The following is a 23192-nucleotide window of genomic DNA, read 5'->3' as shown; positions in this document are numbered from 1 at the left end:
CCAGGCAATTGTGGGTCTTGTTTTAACAGAGAAGTGAATCCATTCTGGGTTTCAGTTTGATCTTTAAAAGAGTGAAAATCTATGGGAAGGATAGGGTCAACAGATTCAATAACTCCTTTAAAATTCAGATTAAAATCTGGAGCAAACACATCAATCCATTGACAAGGGATCCCGCTGACATTTTAGAAATCGAATAGATATACTGTATACATGAAAAGCACTGCTTATAAGAGAAAAAGTGCAAAATACTTTTCATAAACTACGCTCTGGTGGCATTTATGGAATTAAAAAAGTGGAACAAAACTAACTGCTGATTTTGCGTTGTACTGTATATTATCATTTATTGTAATGTTCAATATGTTATGATTTGTTGTTCTTTTTATATTCTGTTATATTATATTGTTCTGGGCATGGCCCCATGTAAGCCGCCCCGAGTCCCCATTGGGGAGATGGTGGCGGGGTATAAATAATGATGATGATGATGATGATGATTATTATCTGTATTAAATGAATCTACATTCACCATATAATGCAGTTTCAGTATATATTTCATTATATAGCAGTGTAGATGGGACCTTAGCTCAGACATTACTGAAATAATAGTGACTATGAATCCTGACGATCTGGAAAGAGTGATTCAGTCTGTCAGGCAAAACTACAGAACAATGTCATGGGTTTATGTGATATTATACTGTTTTAGTATTGGGCTGCTGTGATTTTGAGTATTCTTTCCCGTTTGCTGCTATTGAGAGCCTTGCTGGAATTGACACTTAACAGGTGAATCTTTGCCTTTAATGATTTGTATTATATTTGAGAGGGTTGAAAGTGCTACACCAGCATAATTAAATCATTCATTTCATTAAAGAAACTATTCCCAAGCCACCCTCATTGAAAGGATTTCAGGACAGTTTACAGTGGTGTCGATAAGTTTATAAATACAGTGTAACAGTATTTTCTCAGTAATCTTTACATCTATTCCATGGGGTACAAAACTACATTGAGTACAGAGCCTGAAATTGCACCTGCTGATTTCATGGCTGAGATGGGGTTTCAACCAATCTTGTGAAGCTTTTACATTACATCTATTCCAGGGAAGTTGCAATTGCATGAAGTTTTACTTAAACTTAAATGTTAGAATTAATGTGCCTTTGTTAGTAAAGCCTGAACCTACTGTCAATCATAAATCAATCATAATTATTAAGTGTAAGTTACAACTTGATTTAAAATAGGGACCATTACATCATAAAGACTAGACTGGATAATACTGTCAAATATAGTTTAGATTTTAAAGGACCAGGACTGATTCCATCACATTTGTTCTGAATTCCCATAACCACTGCTTACAATATGGATGTCACAACAGTCTATGTTTATCCTGTTGGAACAAGACTGGCTTTTTCTGAGTATCATATGCTCCCTCACATTTTCTCTGTCCTCCAGAGAAATTAAAAGAAAGAAAATGGGGAAATCCTCCATACATTTTAAACAAATGGCAATCTAGAACTTTAATCTTCACTACCATTTGTTGTAGGAGCCCCCGGTGGAGCAGCAGTTGAGCTGCTGAACTTGCTGACTGAAAGGCTGGCGGTTCGAATCCAGGGAGTGAAGTGAGCACCCACTGTTAGCCCCAGCTTCTGCCAACCTAGCAGTTCGAAAACATGCAAATGTGAGTAGATCAATATGTACTGTTCCGGTGGGAAGGTGACGGTGCTCCATGCATGCCGGCCACATGACCTTGGAGGCATCTACGGACAATGCTGGCTCTTTGGCTTAGAAATTGAGATGAGCATCAACCGCTAGCATCAGACACTACTGCACCTGATGTCAGGGGGAAACCTTTACCTTTACCATTTGTTGAAAAAAAGGTGGCATGGCTTAATGTTGGTTTGTTTCAAAGAATCAAAGTTATGATTCTTTGAAATCCAATCAACTGAGAATTATCCTTTCTAACCCTCCAAAACTGAAAGCCCTAAGTATCATAGACTTTCATCAACATCAACATAATCACCATCACCACCACCACCACCCTCATCATCATCATCATTTCTATTGCAATAGAATAACACAGACCTATATCTTCCCCCAAATGGGATGACTTCATGGATCCTGCTGAAGACACAACAGCACATCGGCCCAGTTTTATGCTGATGTTTCCCTTTGGCACATATGGCTCCCATTCTGATATATCGAAGGGACTATCTGTAGCAGTTATCATCCTGAAATCCAGCCGATTTCGAAGCTGACATAACAGTTCCTTAGGTCTGAGTTTATGAGCATGCTTCGGTCCAGAATAATTCACCTTATACTTGTTAATTTTCAAATAGGTTTGCCTTGCCTTCTGCAATCTGGGATGGAGGCTTTGGGATGTACTGTCTTTGTTCCATACTTTGATAATTAAATTGCTTCTTGTCACTTTTGTAGAGAGGTTAACTTCAGTGTTTGATAACAAAGGGACCTTGCCGGTGGCAATGACAGCTACTTCTTGGACTGGTTCTTCTTTTGAGGTGCCCCATCGCCACATCTTCCACGGTATGTGGTCAGATCGTCCTTCTAACCTTAGAGAAAAAATGACACCCTTCCGGGTTTCCTTCCACAAACAAATAGTCAAAACCAAAATAAATGCCAGGAGAACGTATATACATTTTCTGAATGAGCTGACATGAACCATAATGTATGATGATGCATCAGGTTGGAGAGATCAACTTCAGTCTGGAAGTTGGGCCTGAAAGGAAAAATACATAAATAAGAAAAACATTTAAAAGGCTGGGGACATCAATAGCATGGTTGATGCCTTTTAAACGTAGTCTCTACTTTGTTGAGAGATACTGTTCTAAAAATTGTTCCCAACTAGTATTACATTTAAGGAAAACAGGTTCGAACAAGGTCTGAACTCAATACAGACCACATCCACATGTCCAGAACAGTAAGCAGTCTACAGTTGCTAAATTCAAAAGTAGCAATGGTTGCTATGCCATTAATGCAGGTGAGAATTTTTTTTTGCAGTTGTTGCTTATCATTAATGTCTTCTAACCAACTCTACTTACAAATAACCTCTAAAGATCCAGTTTTCACTCTGACAACTCCAGACTGGTCGCCTGGAGGTCTGATTACTAGATCCACGGACATTACTAGATCTCTTGACATAAGAGAGAACTGCAGGGCCAATCTGGAGAAGAATATATTTAGTACCAAGCAGTAGGATATTGAGAATAGATCTTCTGGTTAGGAGAAAGTTGGAGAATGGTGTTGACAGTGACAGAGTTTTGGCAAAAGTGGTAGTTAAACAGAAGAAATGTGGGTCCAGGTTACCTAAATGGTCACCTTCTACAGTAGAATCCACTGCTTAGGACACTGAGGTCCTCTTGAGGACTACTCCTGCAATCCTGCCAGAACTCAAATAGTGACCATCACCCAGAGGACCTTTTCACTGGCTGCCCCAAGACTGTGGAATGACCGGAAGAGTTCAGACAACTAAACCAGCTGTCGGAATTTAAAACACAATTGAAAACCCCTCTCTTCCAGCAGGCCTGTTTGTTGTTTATTTGTCCAGTCACTTCTGACTCTTCGTGACCTCATGGACCAGCCCACACCAGAGCAACCTCGGCCACCCCCAGCTCCTTCAAGGTCAAGCCAATCACTTCAAGGATACCATCCATCCATCTTATTTATTTATTTAATTTATATACCGCTCTTCTCCCCCAGGGGGACCCAGAGCGGTTTTACATAATGGCAAGATTAATGCCACATATAATACAAAATATAGTAAAAACAAACAATCGTAAAAACACTTAAAAACCAATATCATACCCCATTAAAACAGTAAAACACTGTGTGACCATTACAACAGGGCCAGTAGCATTGGGCCAAAAGTGAGAGCCAGTCTGTATTCAACTTCACATCAATCCAACAAATACATCAGATTATATCAACCGTATCTTAGGATGGGCCAAAAGCTTGGTCCCACATCCAGGTCTTCAGCTGCTTCCTAAAAGACATGAGTCAGGGGGCTTCCCTAATCTCCCTTGGCAAGGAGTTCCACAGCCACGGACCCACCACCGAAAAAGCCCTGTCTCTCGTCCCCGCCAAACGCACCTGTGACGGCGGCGGGACCGAGAGCAGGGCCTCACTGGAAGATCTTGCCCTTGATCAGCCCCTCTTCCTTTTCCCTTCTGTTTTCCAGCAGGGCTACCCAGTCAATTTTAACTAAGAATCTTAAATTCACAACTTATGTTTAGTGTATTTTAATTTCTGTTCTGTGTATTTGAATAGATGTATTTCATAGAAATACTATTTAATATGTGTATTTTACATAATGTTTTATAATTATGCATTTTGTTTTCCCCAAATTATTTTTAATAATTATACAATAATAGATCTATAAATAAACAGTAAACAATCCTTACACAATCAATATAAACACAGTGTTGTTGTGTGTTTTCCAGGCCGTATGGCCATGTTCCAGAAGTATTATCTCCTGACGTTTCACCCACATCTATGGCAGGCATCCTCAGAGGTTGTGAGGTACCTTCTGGAACATGGCCATACGGCCCGGAAAACACAATAACCCTGTGATTCCGGCCATGAAAGCCTCTGACAATATAAACACTGCATATATAGTAAATCAGTACTGATATTCTTCCAACACTTTCAACTTAAGTCTTCTCAGTTCAAGTCATCTTCACTAGTGTCTATTCATACTAGTTTTAGCTTCAGATACCTTTGTAAGTGTTAATGTAAAATAAAAACATATTCCATATTTATCTAACAGTCCTTTATCCTACAGTATCATCTACTTGTATGCAATTAAATTTATTCAATTGCTTCTAGACTCTGCCCCAGGTTAACAAATAATAACAAATAACAAACTACGGTTAGGTGGATCTGTAATTGGCTAAGCGAACGAACCCAAAGGGTGCTCACCAATGCGTCGTCTTCATCATGGAAAGAAGTGACAAGTGGAGTGCCGCAGGGCTCCGTCCTGGGCCCGGTTCTGTTCAACATCTTTATTAACGACTTAGACGAAGGGTTAGAAGGCACGATCATCAAGTTTGCAGATGACACCAAACTCGGAGGGATAGCTAACACTCCAGAAGACAGGAGCAGAATTCAAAACGATCTTGACAGACTAGAGAGATGGGCCGAAACTAACAAAATGAAGTTCAACAGGGACAAATGCAAAATACTTCACTTCGGCAGAAAAAATGGAAATCAAAGATACAGAATGGGGGACGCCTGGCTTGACAGCAGTGTGTGCGAAAAAGATCTTGGAGTCCTCGTGGACAACAAGTTAAACATGAGCCTACAATGTGATGCGGCAGCTAAAAAAGCCAATGGGATTTTGGCCTGCATCAATAGGGGAATAACGTCTAGATCCAGGGAAGTCATGCTCCCCCTCTATTCTGCCTTGGTCAGACCACACCTGGAATACTGTGTCCAGTTTTGGGCACCGCAGATGAAGGGAGATGCTGACAAGCTGGAAAGCGTCCAGAGGAGGGCAACTAAAATGATTAAGGGTCTGGAGAACAAGCCCTATGAGGAGAGGCTTAAAGAGCTGGGCATGTTTAGCCTGCAGAAGAGAAGGCTGAGAGGAGACATGATAGCCATGTACAAATATGTGAGGGGAAGTCATAGGGAGGAGGGAGCAAGCTTATTTTCTGCTGCCCTGCAGACTAGGACACGGAACAATGGCTTCAAACTACAGGAAAGGAGATTCCACCTGAACATCAGGAAGAACTTCCTCACTGTGAGGGCTGTTCGGCAGTGGAACTCTCTCCCCCGGGCCGTGGTGGAGGCTCCTTCTTTGGAGGCTTTTAAGCAGAGGCTGGATGGCCATCTGTCGGGGGTGCTTTGAATGCGATTTCCTGCTTCTTAGCGGGGGGTTGGACTAGATGGCCCTTGAGGTCTCTTCCAACTCTACTATTCTATGATTCTATGATTCTATGATTCTATGATTCTAAGTTGTGGTTCTATCAAATTTTCAAAATAATCTCTCTCACACCTCTAGCTATCTCACATATCCACCTAATAGTTCTATTCCATGTTGTTAGTCTCATTAAAGTTCTTCTTTATCATAAAATGGTTAATGGCTAATCTTCCCAAACTTTTAAAAAAATTCGCAAACAGATGCCAGTTATCTTGAAATCTTTGTATTGTTTTTTTTTTAAGGCAGGATACTTTATCCAATTCTGCCAAATTGAGAAGTTTTGTCAGTCATTCCATCACAGATGAAATTGCACTTTCCTTCCAATGATGAGCAAATACTATTCGAGCAGCAGTAACAACATACTGAAAAAAATATCATGTCCTTTTTGTCGATTGTGTCAAACACTAATCCCAGTAAGAAACGCTTCCGGTTAAAACAGAATGTTTTGTTTCAAAATAATTTGTAATTTTTTAAAACTGCTATCCAGTACGCATGGGCTTTTGAACAAGTCTGCCAAGCATGAAAAAGGGTTTCTTTCTTTTTGCACTTCCAGCATTTTTAATCAGTGCCCTTATTTATTCTTGCTAATTTAGCAGGTTATGTACCATCTATGAAACATCTTGTAGAAATTTTATTTCCATTCCCTTGTACTGGTGAATTTACAACCTTTATTCCACATCTTCTCCCTTGTGGCTAAGGTTATATTATGTCCTACATCTCTTGCCCAACTCAACATGCACACTTTTATTTGCTCTTCCCGCATTTCATACTTCAATAAGTGTTTGCAATTTTCCCAATGGGTTTATTCCTCTCAGGCCATAAAATCTGTTCTAAATCTGTTTGTTCCTTGTCAGATCCATGTTCTTGTAAGCCCTCCGTAATGATATCTTTTTAACTGTGTGGTGCCTTGCCTTGAACCACAAGGGGAGGCAGGAAATAAAACAACAATTCTGCAGTGTAGGTGCATTTGTTTCATGCTTTATTAAATTGTACAGTATATACACTATTGAAGGACTACGGGCAGGGAATTATCAAATTCATAATCCAGTCTGAATCATTTTGGCTAAAGGGTGGGGTAGAAAGGCTGTAAGTAAAATGAAATAAAGTACTTTGAAAAGAAGAGCTCCGAAAAATTAAGGGAAAGTGTAGCCCCTGTGGTAAAAAGACTGAATAAAGCAGATTACAAAAGGCACACAGTGGAAAATCATACACTCATTGGAGATCCGAACTCATGTGGAATCATGGAAAATAAAGAAAACAACTGGAATGGCTAGACTTGAAATAAAATGGGAAATAGAATAAGAGGAAAAGAGAAAAATAAATTTTGAGAACAGACCAGGAACAAGAGTTAAAGGAACAGGAATAAAAATGAGGGAGATAAAAGTTTCCTAAATATTATAAACTATACGTCACTGATGTATTTTTCACATTTGGCATATTTCAGTTTAGAATACATCACATTATAGCTGTAATTTGCAAGTAGTTTTTTTCCTTGCTGTCTGAAGCCTGTATACTTAGAGAGCCTATTGTGCAAGATAAAACTGTTTATATAATCATAAGCTGTGGTAATGCAGAAGATTTGCCGGAATTACTACTTAGTTAAATCAATTAATGTCCTGCCTATATGTATCTAATTCTGTATGTATCTAATATGGATGTAAGAGAAACTGCAGGGGGTGGAATTAGGAATTTCATTTATGGTGGGATAGGCATTTGATAAATCTAAAGTAAAAGGTTAAGTAAATTAGATATAGTAAATCACACACTCTCCTGACTTTTAAAAATAAGATTAAAGGGGAAGGATTCCACTGATAAAAGATTTTTTTTTCATGTCAGGAGCAACCGGAGTTGCTTCTGGAGTGAGATAATTAGCCGTCTGCAAGGACGTTGCCCAGGGGACACCCAGATGTTTTGATGTTTTACCATCCTTGTGGGAGGCTTCTCTCATGTCCCCGCATGGAGCTGGAGCTGATAGAGGGAGCTCATCCGCGCTCTCCCCGGGTGGGATTCGAACCTGGCAGCTTTCAGGTCAGCAATCCAACCTTCAAGTCACGAGGCTTTTATCCCCTAGGCCACCGGAGGCTCCTACTGATAAAAGTGACTATGATGTTATGTGACACTTGCAGCTATAACATTACTAACAATGATTCTATAAACATGTTAGGTTTTTTTTTAAAAAAAAAAAACTATATGTGAACAAGTGCTGGCCTGTCACTGAACTACAAATCCTACAATTCCACAGCATTGAATGATAAAGTGGGGTCAAACTGAAATAACTACACTGTAGACACATCCTTGGAAACAAACTAGTATTGAATTGCTCTAAATACTCATTATGTCCAGAGATGTAATGTGTACTAAAATTATCCTACTCCTGGCAGTACTTGTACCTGTAGTTAAAGAAAAGCTGCTGTAAAATGTCAGTTACCAATGGGTCCCTACTATAATTGGACAACTGTTTTCACAATTCCTAGCCAATATGATTGGCGGTTAGGGATGATGGCAGATAAAACTAAAAATATCTTCATATCTAAGGCTGGGACCCACTATTACAGTCTATGAAAGTTATGCTACAGAACTGTGTCTCTTTAGGTGCATAAACCCCTTTGGGTTAAGATATGGAGTTCGTTTTCATATGGAATGGGTACATTACATTTTAGATCTCACTTCAAATGGCTCGTGATGACACCCTGCCTCCAAAAAAAGGATTACAATCCTTTTATAGTGGTGCTATGAGCATTGACTGTCCCAATTTCTGATCTCCTGTGATCTCATTCAGGTTGTCATCCAGTTACCTTTGGACTCACTTCATATTTTTATGAAATTATCTTTTCCACCGCTTTATTTTTAGTTATGATCCAAGGAAAGCGCAGGAAGCAAGTCAACTAAGCCACTTAGCCTCTGTTTTGATTAGTGATGAAATTGAGTGAGCTGGAATAATAAAGAGCAGAGCAGAGCAATGATTTCCATGTAAACCATGTCATCAAATAATGTACTGTCTACTAAGGAGCCTGAGCTTATGGTTAGCTTGGCATCTGCCAAGAAAGCGCCAACTGAAGATACAAAGGTGATCAATACATCTCTCTTAGCCATCTGAAATAGAGACTCGTGTCTTTCTTCTATAGAAAGAGCAAAAGTGTGTGGATAGACATCTAATAAGACTGTTCTGTTGACAAAACAGTCTTGGTGCACAGCTTGAAAAATTACATTTAAGATGAAAACATCCTGAATTTTGCAGACTGGGAGATTGTGGAAATTGGACCTCATCACTTTCTCACCTTCTGCCTTGATATGTTATGTCTTAAGAGCATAGGAAAGTGATTTAGGCAATGTAGCACAGTACCATTTATTGCAAGGATGAGCAACATACAACCCTGGGGTCACATGTAATCTTCCAGTTCAAGAACCATCTAAACTTGTGGTCACATTCTGCCAGCTTTGGTTTTTTTTTTTTCCTTGTATCAACACTACAGAATTAATGCAATTTAACAATTTATTGTGACTCACTGCTATGGGATCATGTGAGTTGTAGTATAGTGAAGCATTAGCTCTCTTTGACAGAGAATGCTATAAAGAGCTTGTAAAACGATAATTCCCATGATTATATAGCATTGAGTCATGGCAGTTAAGGTGGTGTCAAGTTGTACTAATGTAGACAAAACTTAAGTTAGTTGCTTTTTTCCCAACATTTTTCCCTTATACTATTAACAGCATAACTTTATGTATGTCTGCTTGGTCTCAGTATGTTCAAAATGGCCAAAATGCGTAACAGCAAGATTTTCTTTTCTACTAATCTAGATATGTAACAAAAGTAAAAGTTTGTATGTATGTATCCATCTGCCCATCCATGTTCAAATTTTCCAAGATGGCCCCCACTTCCAGAGAGCACTGTAGCTCTCACCAACAATGGATCTGGACCAAACCTGTCACACAGACTACCCATGACCAACAAAGATACTGGAGGGGTTTGGGGGATTGACCCTAGATTTTGGGAATTACAGTTCACCTATATCCAGAAAAAATGAATTTCTTTAAATTAGCTTTCTGAGTTTAAGGGAGGCTATGAAAAAGGAGCCCCAGTGGTGAAGTGTGTTAAAGTGCTGAGCTGCTGAACTTGGAGACCGAAAGGTCCCAGGTTCAAATCCCAGGAGCGGAGTGAGCACCCGCTGTTAGCTCCAGCTTCTGCCAACCTAGCAGTTCGAAAACATGCCAATGTAAATAGATCAATAGGTACCACTCCGGCAGGAAGGTAACGGCGCTCCATGCAGTCATGCTGGCCACATGACCATGGAGATGTCTACGGACAATTTCTAAGCTCTTCAGCTTAGAAATGGAGATGAACACCAACCCCCAGAGTCAGACATGACTGGACTTAACGTCAGGGGAAACCTTTACCCTTTATGAAAAGGGAGGCTTGGAAACTTTATGGAGGTATATTGAACATAAGCCACTAGAACTAATTCTTTTGTACACATATCAGAATTGGGCACCTACTCACAAAGCTCCCCGTAACACAGGCACTTTCTGGTTACCAGAGTGGAGGAGGGAATGAGTACAGCTATTTTCCTTTACGTGGATGTGCTTCAAGCACATAATCTGCAAGGCTGTCCCAAGGATTTGGAAGAACTTCACACAAGAGACTGTTGAGTTGTTTTTATTCCTTTTTCTCTTTCACTCTGATTTCTTCCTCCCTTCTTCTCACTGTTTGGACTGCTCTGAGTTGCCATGAGGTTTAGAGTGCCCCAAATTTTACTTACGTAATTGCTTTCTCAATATGGTGTCCACAATAATCAACTGATTAAGTACTGCAAAATGCACTAGCATGCACACTGGAGTTTAGTAGGCTTCTGATCAATATTTGCAAAGCATACATCCATCAAATTCTGTGTAGCCAATTTATGGTAATCATCAAGATTATCAAAATAACTACAGTATTCTTGTGAAGAAGCAAAAGCAAACACTTCACAGACATACCTTACCGAACCTCCACGATGCCAAATTAGAAAAAAAAACACCCTAACATTGGGGGGGGGGGGGGGAGAGAGAGAGAGAGAGAGAGAGAGAGAGAGAGAGAGAGAGAGAGAGAGAGAGAGAGAGAGAGAATGAGAATAGGGGTTCAAAGTACTTTCTTAAACTGGTACTCAGGTGAAGTCTGATAAAAGCTGAAAAGAGCTGCACTATTACTTCCTTAATGTTGAGATTGTACTTCTCTTGATACAGCCTTGAAAAAAAAGGGGGGGATTTCATCACTTTTGACTCACATTTAACCTATGGCCTGCTAAGTCCCCATTACACATGTATGGCTGTCAACTAGGTGTCATCCATTGTACATATGCACATCTATTTTTTTCAGTGTAATGTAATGTTGCTGTTGTTGTGTGTCTTCAAGTCATTTCTGATTTATGGTGACTTAAGGCAAGCTAATGATGGGGTTTTCTTGGCAGAATTTATTCAAAGGAGTAATGTCTTTGTGAAGTTGAAACATCACCCAGAGGGTTCCATGACCAAGTGGAGATTTGAACCTTGGTCTTCAGAGCCATTGAGCGGATTAAACCAGTGAGCTGCTGAACTTGCTAACCAAAAGATTGGTGGTTCGAATCCGGGGAGTGAGGTGAACTACTGATGTTAGCCCCAGCTTCTGCCAACCTAGCAGTTCAAAAACTTGCAAATGTAAGTAGATCAATAGGTATCACTCTGGTGGGAAGGTAAAAGCGCTCCATGCAGTCATGCCAGCCACATGATCTTGGAGGTGTGTACAGACAACGCTGGCTCTTTGACTTAGAAATGGAGATGAGCACCAACCTCCAGAGTTGGACATGACTAGACTTAATGTCAGAGGAAAACCTTTACCTTATCTCCAGAGTCATAATCCAATGATTAAACCAATACATCATGATGGCTACTACCATTTTACCACCTTCTGCATGCAAGCTACCTACCATGTCCTTATTCTTTTTTCTTGCTCAGAAAATAGCCCCCCCTCGTCCTACCTTTCTTACCTCTCATTGGTATTGTTTGACATTGTGCCTTCCATATATCACTTCTATGAAATTCCCATCCATCAAGAACTGCCTTCTATTTCAGTATATTAATTACACAGGAATAACTTCCAATGACTTCAATGGCATTTAGTTCCTGCTGAGTTTGTAGAGGACAAGCATCACACCACTATAAACTTCATACTCAGAGGTTAGAATATTCACTTTGTTGTACTACATCTCCCAGAATCTCCTAGCCCACGTGGCTACCCTCCGTGCCAGCTATGAGATTCTGGAAATGACAGTGGTAAATTATCCCAGTAATATTTATATATATATATTTTAAATCCTAGGGCATTCTAAATTTATTTTGAGTGTATTATATTAGCACATGAATCATAACTGGAAATAGTTTACAAGATGCTATAATAAGAGTAGTCTAGACTAGAGAGCAAACATGACCACCTTCAGGCTCTGTGGGGATTTCCATTCCCACTTTGCGGTTTCTGAGAGGCCACACAAATAGTTTCATCCTACCTGTGACCAGCTATATGATGGAGAAGATACTCAGAATATTGTTACTTGAATGAAAAGGCCTGAGAGCAGATGAGGGAATTAGATGACTAAATCAACAAAGGTAAAATGGAAAAGGTTCCCCTAAAGTTACAGAACAAATCAGCTCCATTTAGGAATTTACATATCAGTACAACCCCTCCATGCAAAACACATCCTGGAATGTTTGTTTTTAATTCAAACTAGAGACATTTTGCATAAAAGGTCAACAAGGATGCAAAGCTTTTTTTTCAAACTGCATTTTGTTTATCTAATGTAACTCTATATTGATATGAAATCAAGGCACCTTACATGTATTTCTTCAAAAACAGCAAATATTTACTAATGCGCTAAAATGTAATACAATGTACCAAAAACAAGGAAATGGTTATAGCTGAGGATGGCAGAATGTAAACTTGGGTCAATTACTACTGACTGATTTGGAAAAACTCACCAGGGCTTTCTGACTTCAAACTTTCTGAGAATAGTAACAACAACGTCTCCTCCCCTCTAAACTAAGATTTTAGAATCCCTAACCTGTAAATTGTGATTGTAATTATTATGGTGTAATGATCATGGGATACAGTAAATAATTCTATCATTTGAATTATTTTGCTGGTTAATCTAATTGATTGAGCTTCCATTATTAATAAAATGGGCAACTTCAACAACAAAACCAAAGACTACATGCTGAGGTATGTGTCCATGAAATATATTATGTTAAAATGAGCAATGAGTGGGTAAAATACAGTTTGAGAATCGAATACTCACTCAAACTGTCATGAAAGCAGTATTTTCTCTCTGCAGGGAGAGGTTGGTGTTTCTGGAGTGGTGAAGTAGCCCTGCTTTTCATTTTTTTCCATTCATCAACTACTAAACATCCTGAAGAGTTTTTAGCAAGGCCTCTGCAAAACACTTTGCAAAGTCTGAGGAAACAGCATGTATTGAATCACTTTTGGAATGCACTTGCTGACCTTAAGTTCTTCCATCAGGACTGCAACTCCCATAATAACCCCCCACCTTTGCTTACATTAACTATGCATCTCAATATTTGATGCCCCTTCAGACCTAATATAGTTGGGTTCTTGAAAGCAATGCAAGTAGAAAGTATGCTCTGGTAGGTCCTATGAAGGCTTCTAATATGCCCTGGAGAAAGACTGAGGATGGATCTACACTGCTCTATATTGCAGGATCTGATCCCAGATTATCTGCTTTGAACTTGATTATATGAGTCTACACTGCCAGATAATCTGAGATCAGATCCTGGGATTACTTCAGGACCACGTCAGCTAAGTGAAGGACAAGGTCCATATGAGAAGGCTGTGTACCAATAAACTTAGTGAACAACTATACAAACCAATGGACAAAATGCAAATGATCAGCCTGCATGGAGGTACTACTCAGAATATTAACATCACAAATCTTCCAGATGTTTAAGATACAGGATGGACGAATGGGTTTATCTCAAATCTTACACACTGTAACTATAGTATGGCAAACTGAAATACAATCAAGAAGCATGATGAATACTTGAATACACTTTGAAGTGAGGCATTTTTTAAAAAAATGGCCCAACAAATCACAATTTGTTATTGTGATGAATTTGACTGGCAACTGTGGACTGGCATGTTTTCGTAGATAGTGGTATCCAGGTCTTTATTCCAAAATATGCTGTCACTAAAAATCATCCCCAGTGCCCTTCTGCCTTTCCCAGAATAATAAGTATGCTAAACTGGGTGAAGTCCTTAGGAGACAAACCATTTGTTCTGTCCAACTATTACGTGAGAAATGAGCACAGTGCCATCCTTCAGAGTGTTTAGCCAACGAAGTCATGCGTATGACTAACAATATGTGAGCAATTTTAGGAAAAACTGCAGAATGATCATTTGTTTTCAGAAGATAGTTCCTGATTCATTTTGTAGATATCTTTGGTCTACCCTCATGGAGCAGCGATTAATGCCAATAGAAAACAATGCCAAAATCTAGAATTTAATGCAGCTATGACTAGACAAAATAGAATAGCAGAGTGGTTCTCAACCTGTGGGTCCCCAGGTGTTTTGGCCTACAACTTCCAGAAATCCTAGCCGATTTACCAGTTTACCAGCTGTTAGGATTTCTGGGAGTTGAAGGTCAAAACATCTGGGAACCCACAGGTTGAGAACCACTGGCATAGGATATCCTGTCCCAAATAATAGGCAACAGCAATAACAGAAGTTTGTAGCCATTCAACATTAGGTTTTATTTCATGTGTATATGAAGACAAAGAGAAAGTGCGTGTTTCTTAAAAATCAACCCATTAGTACCAAGAAAGCCCACTGTTATGACTATAATTGCATAGTATGGTTTGATATGTTAAATAAATTGTTGAATTAAACTAAAGTACACTTATAAAATTCCCTATCGGCTACTCTATGTGAATTGGAGTCTTGGTTAACGTCATTCTCATGGGCCCTCATGGGCTAACCAAGCACTTAGTTTCACTAGAAATGTTGGAGGACATGCAGTCCCTAATCTATTCATTTATTTACAGTATTTTACATGCAGTCTCTCATCTATTTATTTATTTACAATATTTATAACAGTATTTTTCTGCCTTTACAGAAAAGGCAGATGAATGAGAGACCAAATTGCCAATATCTGCTGGAGGAAGCTAGGGAGTTTCAGAAAAAAAAAACTATTTCTGTTTTATTGACTATTCTAAAGCCTTTGACTGTGTGGATCATAATAAATTGTGGCAAGTTCTTGGTGGCATGGGGATACCAAGTCACCTTGTCTGTCTCCTGAGAAATCTCTATAACAACCAAGTAGCCACAGTAAGAAGAGACCATGGAACAACAGACTGGTTAAAGATTGGGAAAGGAGTGCAGCAGGCTGTATACTCTCACCCTACTTATTTAACTTGTATGCAGAACACATCATGTGATGTGCAGAGCTTGATGAATCCAAGGCTGGAGTTGAAATTGCTGGAAGAAACATTAACAACCTTAGATATTCAGATGATACCACTCTGATGGCTGAAAGCGAGGAGGAGCTGAAGAGCCTTATCACCAAGGTGAAAGAAGAAAGTGCAAAAGCTGGTTTGCAGTTAAATATCAAGAAAATCAAGATTATGGCAACCAGACTGATTGATAACTGGCAAATAGAGGGAGAAAACGTGGAGGGAGTGACAGACTTTATATTTCTAGGCGCGAAGATTACTGCAGACGCAGAGTGCAGCCAGGAAATTAGAAGACGTTTACTTCTTGGGAAGAGAGCAATGATCAATCTCAATAAAATAGTGAAGAGTAGAGAATCACACTGGCAACGAAGGTCCACATAGTTAAAACAATGGTATTCCCCATAGTAACCTATGGGTGTGAGAGCTGGACCATAAGGAAGGCTACGCAAAGGATAATATATGCTTTTGAACTGTGGTGTTGGAAGAAAATTCTGAGTGCCTTGGACTGCAAGAAGATCCAACCAGTCCATCCTCCAGGAAATAATGCCCGACTGCTCACTGAAAGGAAGGATATTAGAGGCAAAGATGAAGTACTTTGGCCACATAAAGAAAAGACAGGAAAGCTTGGAGAAGAGAATGATGCTGGGGGAAATGGAAGGAAAAAGGATGAGGGGCCGACCAAGGGCAAGATGGATGGATGGTATCCTTGAAGTGACTGGCTTGACCTTGAAGGAGCTGGGGGTAGCGACAGCCGACAGGAAGTTCTGGCGTGGACTGGTCCATGAGATCACGAAGAGTCAGAGGCGACTGAATGAATAAACAACAAGTTATACTCCACCTTTCTCACTCCAAAGGGGACTGAGAGCAGCTTTACAGACCACTTATACGGCAAGCATTCAATGCCAAATTATACAATCTACACAGCAATCTCTAGTATTCTGAGATATACAAAGCTGTCTACACTTCAGAAAGTGTTTGCCCTTATGCTAATTTGTAACAGTGCTACACAACCACTCTTCGCAGATTGGGTGTCTTTTCAAGATTGCAGTTTGGTTTTCATTATCAACACAGCTGTTGTAAAATTGCTCTAGTATTAATAAGGGAAGATTTGTAAGATAGCTATTGGGTTTTATACTGACACCTGGCCTGTGGGTAGGACAGCATATAGAAAAGAAGTTGCAGTGAATAGGCACTGTCCATCTCTGAATATTTGTAAATAAGACTGATCTGTTATAGGCAATGCCAAGATAAAGTTGCACAAAGGCATGAGGAGAGTAATTGCAGCCTTCAAATGCAACAGCAATGAATACTAAATAAAACATCTATCTACATGGGCACCTAAATCCAGGGCTGCTCTGGAGCACTGTGACTTCAGACCAGCTCTGTATTATGGTATTGGGTTTTTGGGTGTGTTGGGTGGGGGTTGTTTTCCAGTTCTGCTCCCAAATTCTGGCAGTGGTGGGAGTGGAGTCTATATCATCCAGTCAAATTGTCACCCTTACCTTTGCTACAGTTTGTCCCAACTAGAGTGGATTCACTGAATCAATTGAATTTACCCAAGTGTAGTCTTTCCAAGTCCCCATTGATTAAGTGGATCTACATTAGTTGGAGTTTTTGTATTTAAGCCAAGGGGTGAAAACTGTATATCACTCTGGTTGCTGCTGAACTGCAGTTCCCACCAGCCCCTGGTAGAATTGATAATGAGGAGGAATGAAGGGAGTTGTAATCCAAAAGCATCTGCTGGGTCACACTTCTAATTTGGACTAAAGACTCCTGGAAGACAATAACAAAGGATTTTCCAGCTCCCTTCAAAATTTAACCTTATTGGTTTTGAATTATTACTCTCACATCTCTGAATTTCAAGTTGTGCCACACCAATCCATTCACCTTTGATTTTCTTTGTTTTGATTCTACAACTGGACAATCGATGCAAAGAAATAGTTGCCAGTGGAGCTTTTGCTGAGAGTGGCATGGAAATAAAACAGTTTTGAAAGAGCTCAGTTTAAGTAAGCAGTTCTAATTACTATATATACACTAAATTCAAATGCGTAGAAAGGAAGGGTCATTTGTGTGGCTAAATATAAATCCCAAAGCTTCTTCTGTGATTTATAATCTTGACAACGATTTATCTGTTTTGCTCTAAATAGAAGAAAACGTTCCATGGAATTTGCATAAAATTGAGAAAGGACAGGTGCCAGGAGAGAGGTGACAAACTGTCACAGCTGAATGGCAGCAGCTCAAGAGAAGAGAAGCAACAGGAAACGCTCATGAATAACAACCCAGTGCTGCACAACCTACGAAAGGATAAGAAACCCCACAGAAGCTCTGGAACAATTTGTAGTCACTCATTTCCTTGCCTTGTCTCCTTATTATCTATGATTCCTTTGGCAAAGGAAATGTTTACAATGAAAAAGTTCAGATTCAACTTACCAGCATTTATTTGTGTGAATGTCACATAAAAATAAAGGGCTGTCAGGTAAAAACACTAAAACTTTTCTACTGCGTTTGAAGTGCACTTGCATTAGCAAGATGACATTTCAAACAACATTGTGGGATTTTTTTTCCTAATGCTCAATTGTTTGGTAAAATATCCAAACTTCTTTGTAGAAAAGCTAACAATAGTGCTTTCTGGGTGTGCCTAGATTATTATGTCACTCAGCCATGTCAGGCAGTTGGGCATACTTCCTGCATGGTATCATTTTGACTATTTTTTTCTTTAATGGATGGAACCAAGAAATAGGGTCCTGTACTGATCTTCAGATCAGGATCTCTGTTTACAAGTTAGAAAATTGTTTTTAAAAAATCCTCTTCCTCATACATGAGAAATAGTTGCACTTCCCCCAGTCCCCAAATATGCAATGTGTCAGGACTGAGTAGCATGGCATGATAACCACTTCCCCACTCTGTTAACGTGCAAGGAGAATGAGATAAGATTTTAAGCATAGTATAATGCTGAAGTGTACGCTTTATAGAACTGGTGCAGACGCCAAGTGCCATCCAGTCCTGCCACAAAATTACACACAATCAAAGCACTCCTAACAGATAGCCACTCACTCTCTGTTTAAAAACTTCAAAGCAGCATATTCCACTATCAAAAAGCTCTGACGGTCATGAAGTCTTCTCTAATGTTTAGGTGATATCTCTTTTCCTGAAGCTTGAGTCCATTGCTCTGTGTCCAAGTTTCCAGAGCAGCAAAAAGCAAGCTTCCTCCCTCCTGAATGTGACAGCCTTCCAAATTTTTAAACAGAGGGGGCTATCATGTCCCCAAATAAAATTATTTATTTATTTACTGCATTTATATCCTGTCCTTCTCACCCCGAAGGGGAATCAGGGCAGCTCACAAAAAAGGCACAATTCGGTGCCACATATACATACATATAAAACAACACATATACATTAAAATCAATAATTAAAACATCATAATCTTAAAACCAATTACTTAAAAACCATGCAGTCCAAACGCATATTCCAGGAGCCATTCCAATCCTATCCCATAGTTACTTATTGTGTTGTAGATTATTGTCCAAAGGCTTGGTCTCACATACATGTCTTCACTTTCTTTCTGAAGGACAGGAAGGAGGGAGCTGATCTAATTTCACTAGGGAGGGAGTTCCACAGCCGAGGGGCCACCACTGAGAAGGCCCTGTCTCTTGACCCCACCAATCATGCCTGCGAAGGAAGTGGGGCGGAAAGCAGGGCCTCCCCAAGCGAACTTAACCTCCGAGATGATTCATAGAGGGAGATATGTTCAGACAGGTAATCTGGACCGGAACTGTTGAGGGCAGTGGTTCTCAACCTGTGAGTCCCCAGATATTTTGGCCTTCAACTCTCAGAAATCCCAACAGCTGGTAAATTGGCTGTTGTTGTAGCTCAGCCTGAGCTGGAATCAGAATCAGACTTTGGCCCCATCCAAGACTTTGATTATAGGCCTGCAATCCAGCTGCGGGCACCTGAATTGGTTTCTACAGAGGACTCTGAAACCAGGGATGAACATTCCAATGAGCAGTCAAGGCCAGTTCAGCCAGATGGGTTTGTTAGCCTGGAGGAGAAGATGGATGGTTTTGACGGAAGGGGGATATTTACACAAGGGCGAAGTGAAAGGGAGTTTCAGAGAAGAAGTCAGTGTTTGGTTCACAGACGCGCTAATGAGCAACTTTCTCATGAGACAAACAGCACTCCCTAGGCCTTGAAATCTCTTTAAATATTCCTTGCTTCCTTTGCACCATAGAGGTGTCAACTTTGCAATTCAAGTGAGAAAGATCTCTCTTCGTGCTTTTGCATTCGTGTATTTCAAGCCAAGATCCTGCCTTGTGGATTTCAAGTATCTTCTGTCTTGTCAACCTTGTTTCCAGTTGGACCTTCCTGATTCCTTGCCTTGTGGATTATAGTTTCTTGGAGTACCTTGAGGTTGGTTCTTGCTTCTTGTGGCTTTCTGCTGTTTCCTGCTTGGAAAGGGAACTCTGTGTGGACTATCTTTGATACTTCTTGTGGGACTAAGCACAGTTCCAGTTTGGATTACATCTGTGATAGACTTTCTTGGACTTCTGTTTAAGAACATTTAAGTATATTGCTGGGTGGTTTGTCCATTCTATTGACTTTGAACTATACTTTCATCCACTTTATTGACTTTGAACTCTATTTGCTTTTGCTTACTTATATTCTACAATACACAGTTTGATTGCTTATATTCTGGGCTCCAGTGTGGTTTTCAAGGTGCCTATGCAGTCTTGGGGTGCGACAGCTGTGATTTCTGGGAGTTGTAGGCCAAAACGGGGACTCACAGGTTGAGAATCAGTGGTTTAGGGCTTTATAGGCTAAAGCCAGCACTTTGAATTGGTCTTGGTAGCAGTCTGGCAGCCAGTCTGCTACCAGACAAAACTTACCCAGCTGCCTTAAGCCATTCCTCATAGGGCTTGCTTTCCAAACCTTTGATCCTTTTGGTTGCCCTTCTCTGGAAACTTTCTAACTTGTCAATATTCCTCTTAAATTGTGATGCCAAGAACTGGACACAGTCTTCCAGGTGAGGTCTAAGCAAAAGGAGAATAGAGCAATAGGTTTCTAACTATCCTTACTATTGTCAACACTCTCTTGCATGCACTTACATACCCAGTCTGGATCTACACTGCCCTATATCCTAGATTATTTGGCAATGTAGACTCAGGGCCCTTCCAGACAGACCCTATATCCCGGGAGCCGATCTCAGGTTTTTTGCTTTAAACTGGATTATATGAACTCGCATTGCCAGATACTCTAGGATAAACAGAAAACCTGGGATCAGATCCTGGGATATAGGGCCTGTCTGAAAGAGCCCTCATATAATCCAGTTCAAAGCAGATAATCCAGCCTCAGATGCACAATTCACAATGACAAGCCAGCAATACAGCTATGTATTCCCAAACATAGCATGTTGGGCTCAATCTAGTGTTTAATCATATTTAAAACAGACTCATCAAAACAATGGGACTTAGTAACATCTAACTTCCCATTGATTCCGGAAAGTCTCTGACAGTCCCTTGAAAATATTGCAATGATGTTTTTTGATTGATTGAGGCATTAGGAAGAACTTGGTGAGACACCAGCACACTCTGGCTGAAAGGACCAAAGACCTTGTAAAATTACAATTTTCATGATTGAGCCATGACAGTAAAAGTGGTGCCAAATTGTCTCAATTCTACAGTGTAGATGCACCCTAAGAGACAGAAAAAAATGAGTTTGAGCTCTATACAACAAGGTGGGCAACCGTGATGGGTCTTGGGACTAATTTTCTATCCCTAAAGCAGCAGTTTTCCAAAAATGTCCCCAAAAGAAAGAAAATAAGCAAAAAACCTATGTTCATTTATGGTTTTGGGAAAAGTCTTCAAGATTTACAATTCTCCCTTTTTGTTTCAGTGAAATGGGAAACTTGGGAGTCTCAAAGAATTCAGGGGTAAAGGTATAGTCTTCGAGACTCACTTGAGAGCTTGCTGCTTTATGTAAGTTAACTCCATGATGAGCAGAGCAATATAATCCTGTGCAGAAAATGCTGTTTTCTGCACATAAAAATTTCATTTTTTTTAAACAATAATGATTTTATAGAGTAAAATTTTATCTGTATAGATCAGGCGAGTGGAGTGAGCGCCCGCTGTTAGCCCCGGATTCTGCCAATCTAGCAGTTTGAACACATGCAAATGTGGGTAGATCAATAGGTACTGCTCTGGAGGGAAGGTAAAAGCACTCCATGCAGTCATGCCAGCCACATGGCCTTGAAGGTGTCTATGGACAACGCTGGCTCTTCGGCTTAGAAATGGAGATGAGCACCAACCCCCAGAGTTGGACACAACTGGACTTAATATTAGGGGAAAACCTTTACCTTTACCTATAGATCAGGCATGGGCAAACTTCGACCTTCCAGGTGTTTTGGACTTCAGCTCCCCCAATTCGTAACAGTTGGTAGGCTGTTAGGAGTTGTGGGAGTTGAAGTCCAAAACACCTGGATGGCTCAAGTTTGCCCATGCCTGGTATAGATTCTTGTTAGTCCTGAATTGTCCTTGTAAGGGTTTCTCACTTGAAAAACAGATTTTTCCATCATTTTTCAATTTCTTTTAAAAATATTATTTTATTCCTAGTATTAAAAGGCTTATTGGACATCAGCACATTACAAAGCCCTCTGCACAATCTATTAATTGTCAGAGGATAGAACAGCAAAAGGTTGCAGTAAAGATGGAGCTTTATAAAACTGATGAAGTCAAGATAACTTCACTGTTTTGAGAGAAACAAGAGTACGGTACGTTGGCAAATGTATTAGAGTATGCCACTGCACACAGGAGTGACCATTTCCTAGGCAACACTAGATTATTTGGAAATAAAACTGGAGATATAACTAACTAAGCTTACAGAAAGGTCAAACCAACACCAGCAAACACATGCATTTATGGCATCCAGGTACGTGCTCTGATTGAATTCAGGTTAGTTTACCTATCAGTCACATGAACTTTTGTGTAGCTTTTCATGCATGTGAGTCTAACACTCTTCAGAATAAATAAAAACTTAGACCAGCTCTCTGTCCTATACGGTAGGGATGCCTTTATAGTAGGGATGGACTGCATGGAGCGCTGTTACTTACCTTCTCATTGGAACAGTACCTATTGATCTACCCACATTTGAATGTTTTTGAACTGCTAGGTTGACAGAAGCTGGGGCTAACAGTGGGAGCTTAGCTCGCTCCCTGGATTCAAATTGCTGACCTCTCGCTCAGTAAGTTCAGCAGCTCAGCAGTTTAACCCGTTGCATGACCGGGGGCTTACATATTTCCCGGAGAAGTGATTACATAAAATAAATCCTTTGTTTCTTAAGATGCTTGAAACGGTCTTTCCCTTTGGACCTCTGTCCAAACAGAATCTGCTCTGTAGTTCACATCACTCACAAATTTTTTACCAAGCAATTGCAGAAGTTCACTTTGAAGACAGTGATGCCCAATTTGAGTGTAAACCATGAAAAGCAGGAGGGCAGGAAAAGAGATTATTATCTATCAGTGTGGTGTTGTTTCCTATGACACTCACAGTCCATGATCTCAAGAGATTGGCATCATAGTGCACGGGGAAACAGAATGTGTATTGGATTTCCAGAAAGTTTGTACAGAATCACTCCCTAAAGAAAGGTGACCTTTCTCCTCTGCATTTCAAGCAGGGGCGACTTCTAGGGGAGGCAGTGAGTTTACAGTTTTACAGCCCTTTTTCTTACAACTACCCCAGGTTGAATATGAGCTCCATCAGTGTTGTACTCTATTTATGGTTTAAAACAAACTATCTGAAGCTGTGGAGTT

At 40.1% G+C, this 23192-nt stretch overlaps 1 protein-coding gene across 6 annotated transcripts in view; it reads right to left on the bottom strand.

Moving 5' to 3' along the window:
* Positions 1-23192, bottom strand: part of st6gal1 (ST6 beta-galactoside alpha-2,6-sialyltransferase 1) — a 112861-nt gene that overhangs the window by 21361 nt on the left and 68308 nt on the right. For 4 of the 6 annotated variants that reach the window (XM_016991924.2, XM_016991922.2, XM_062974326.1 and 1 more), the window contains exon 2: positions 2071-2722. In XM_016991924.2, the coding sequence (XP_016847413.1) occupies positions 2071-2668 (598 nt within the window). In that variant the 5' untranslated portion in view covers positions 2669-2722. Of the gene's footprint in view, positions 1-2070; positions 2723-20274; positions 20419-23192 lie in introns of those variants that run through there. The other 2 variants (XM_016991923.2, NM_001293129.1) reach the window with 2 other exon arrangements.

The sequence above is a fragment of the Anolis carolinensis genome, chromosome 3 (genome assembly GCF_035594765.1).
Source record: "Anolis carolinensis isolate JA03-04 chromosome 3, rAnoCar3.1.pri, whole genome shotgun sequence".
NCBI lineage: Eukaryota > Metazoa > Chordata > Lepidosauria > Squamata > Dactyloidae > Anolis > Anolis carolinensis.
The sequence above is the reverse complement of the archived record's forward strand: the minus strand, read 5'-3'. Positions and strand labels throughout refer to the sequence as shown.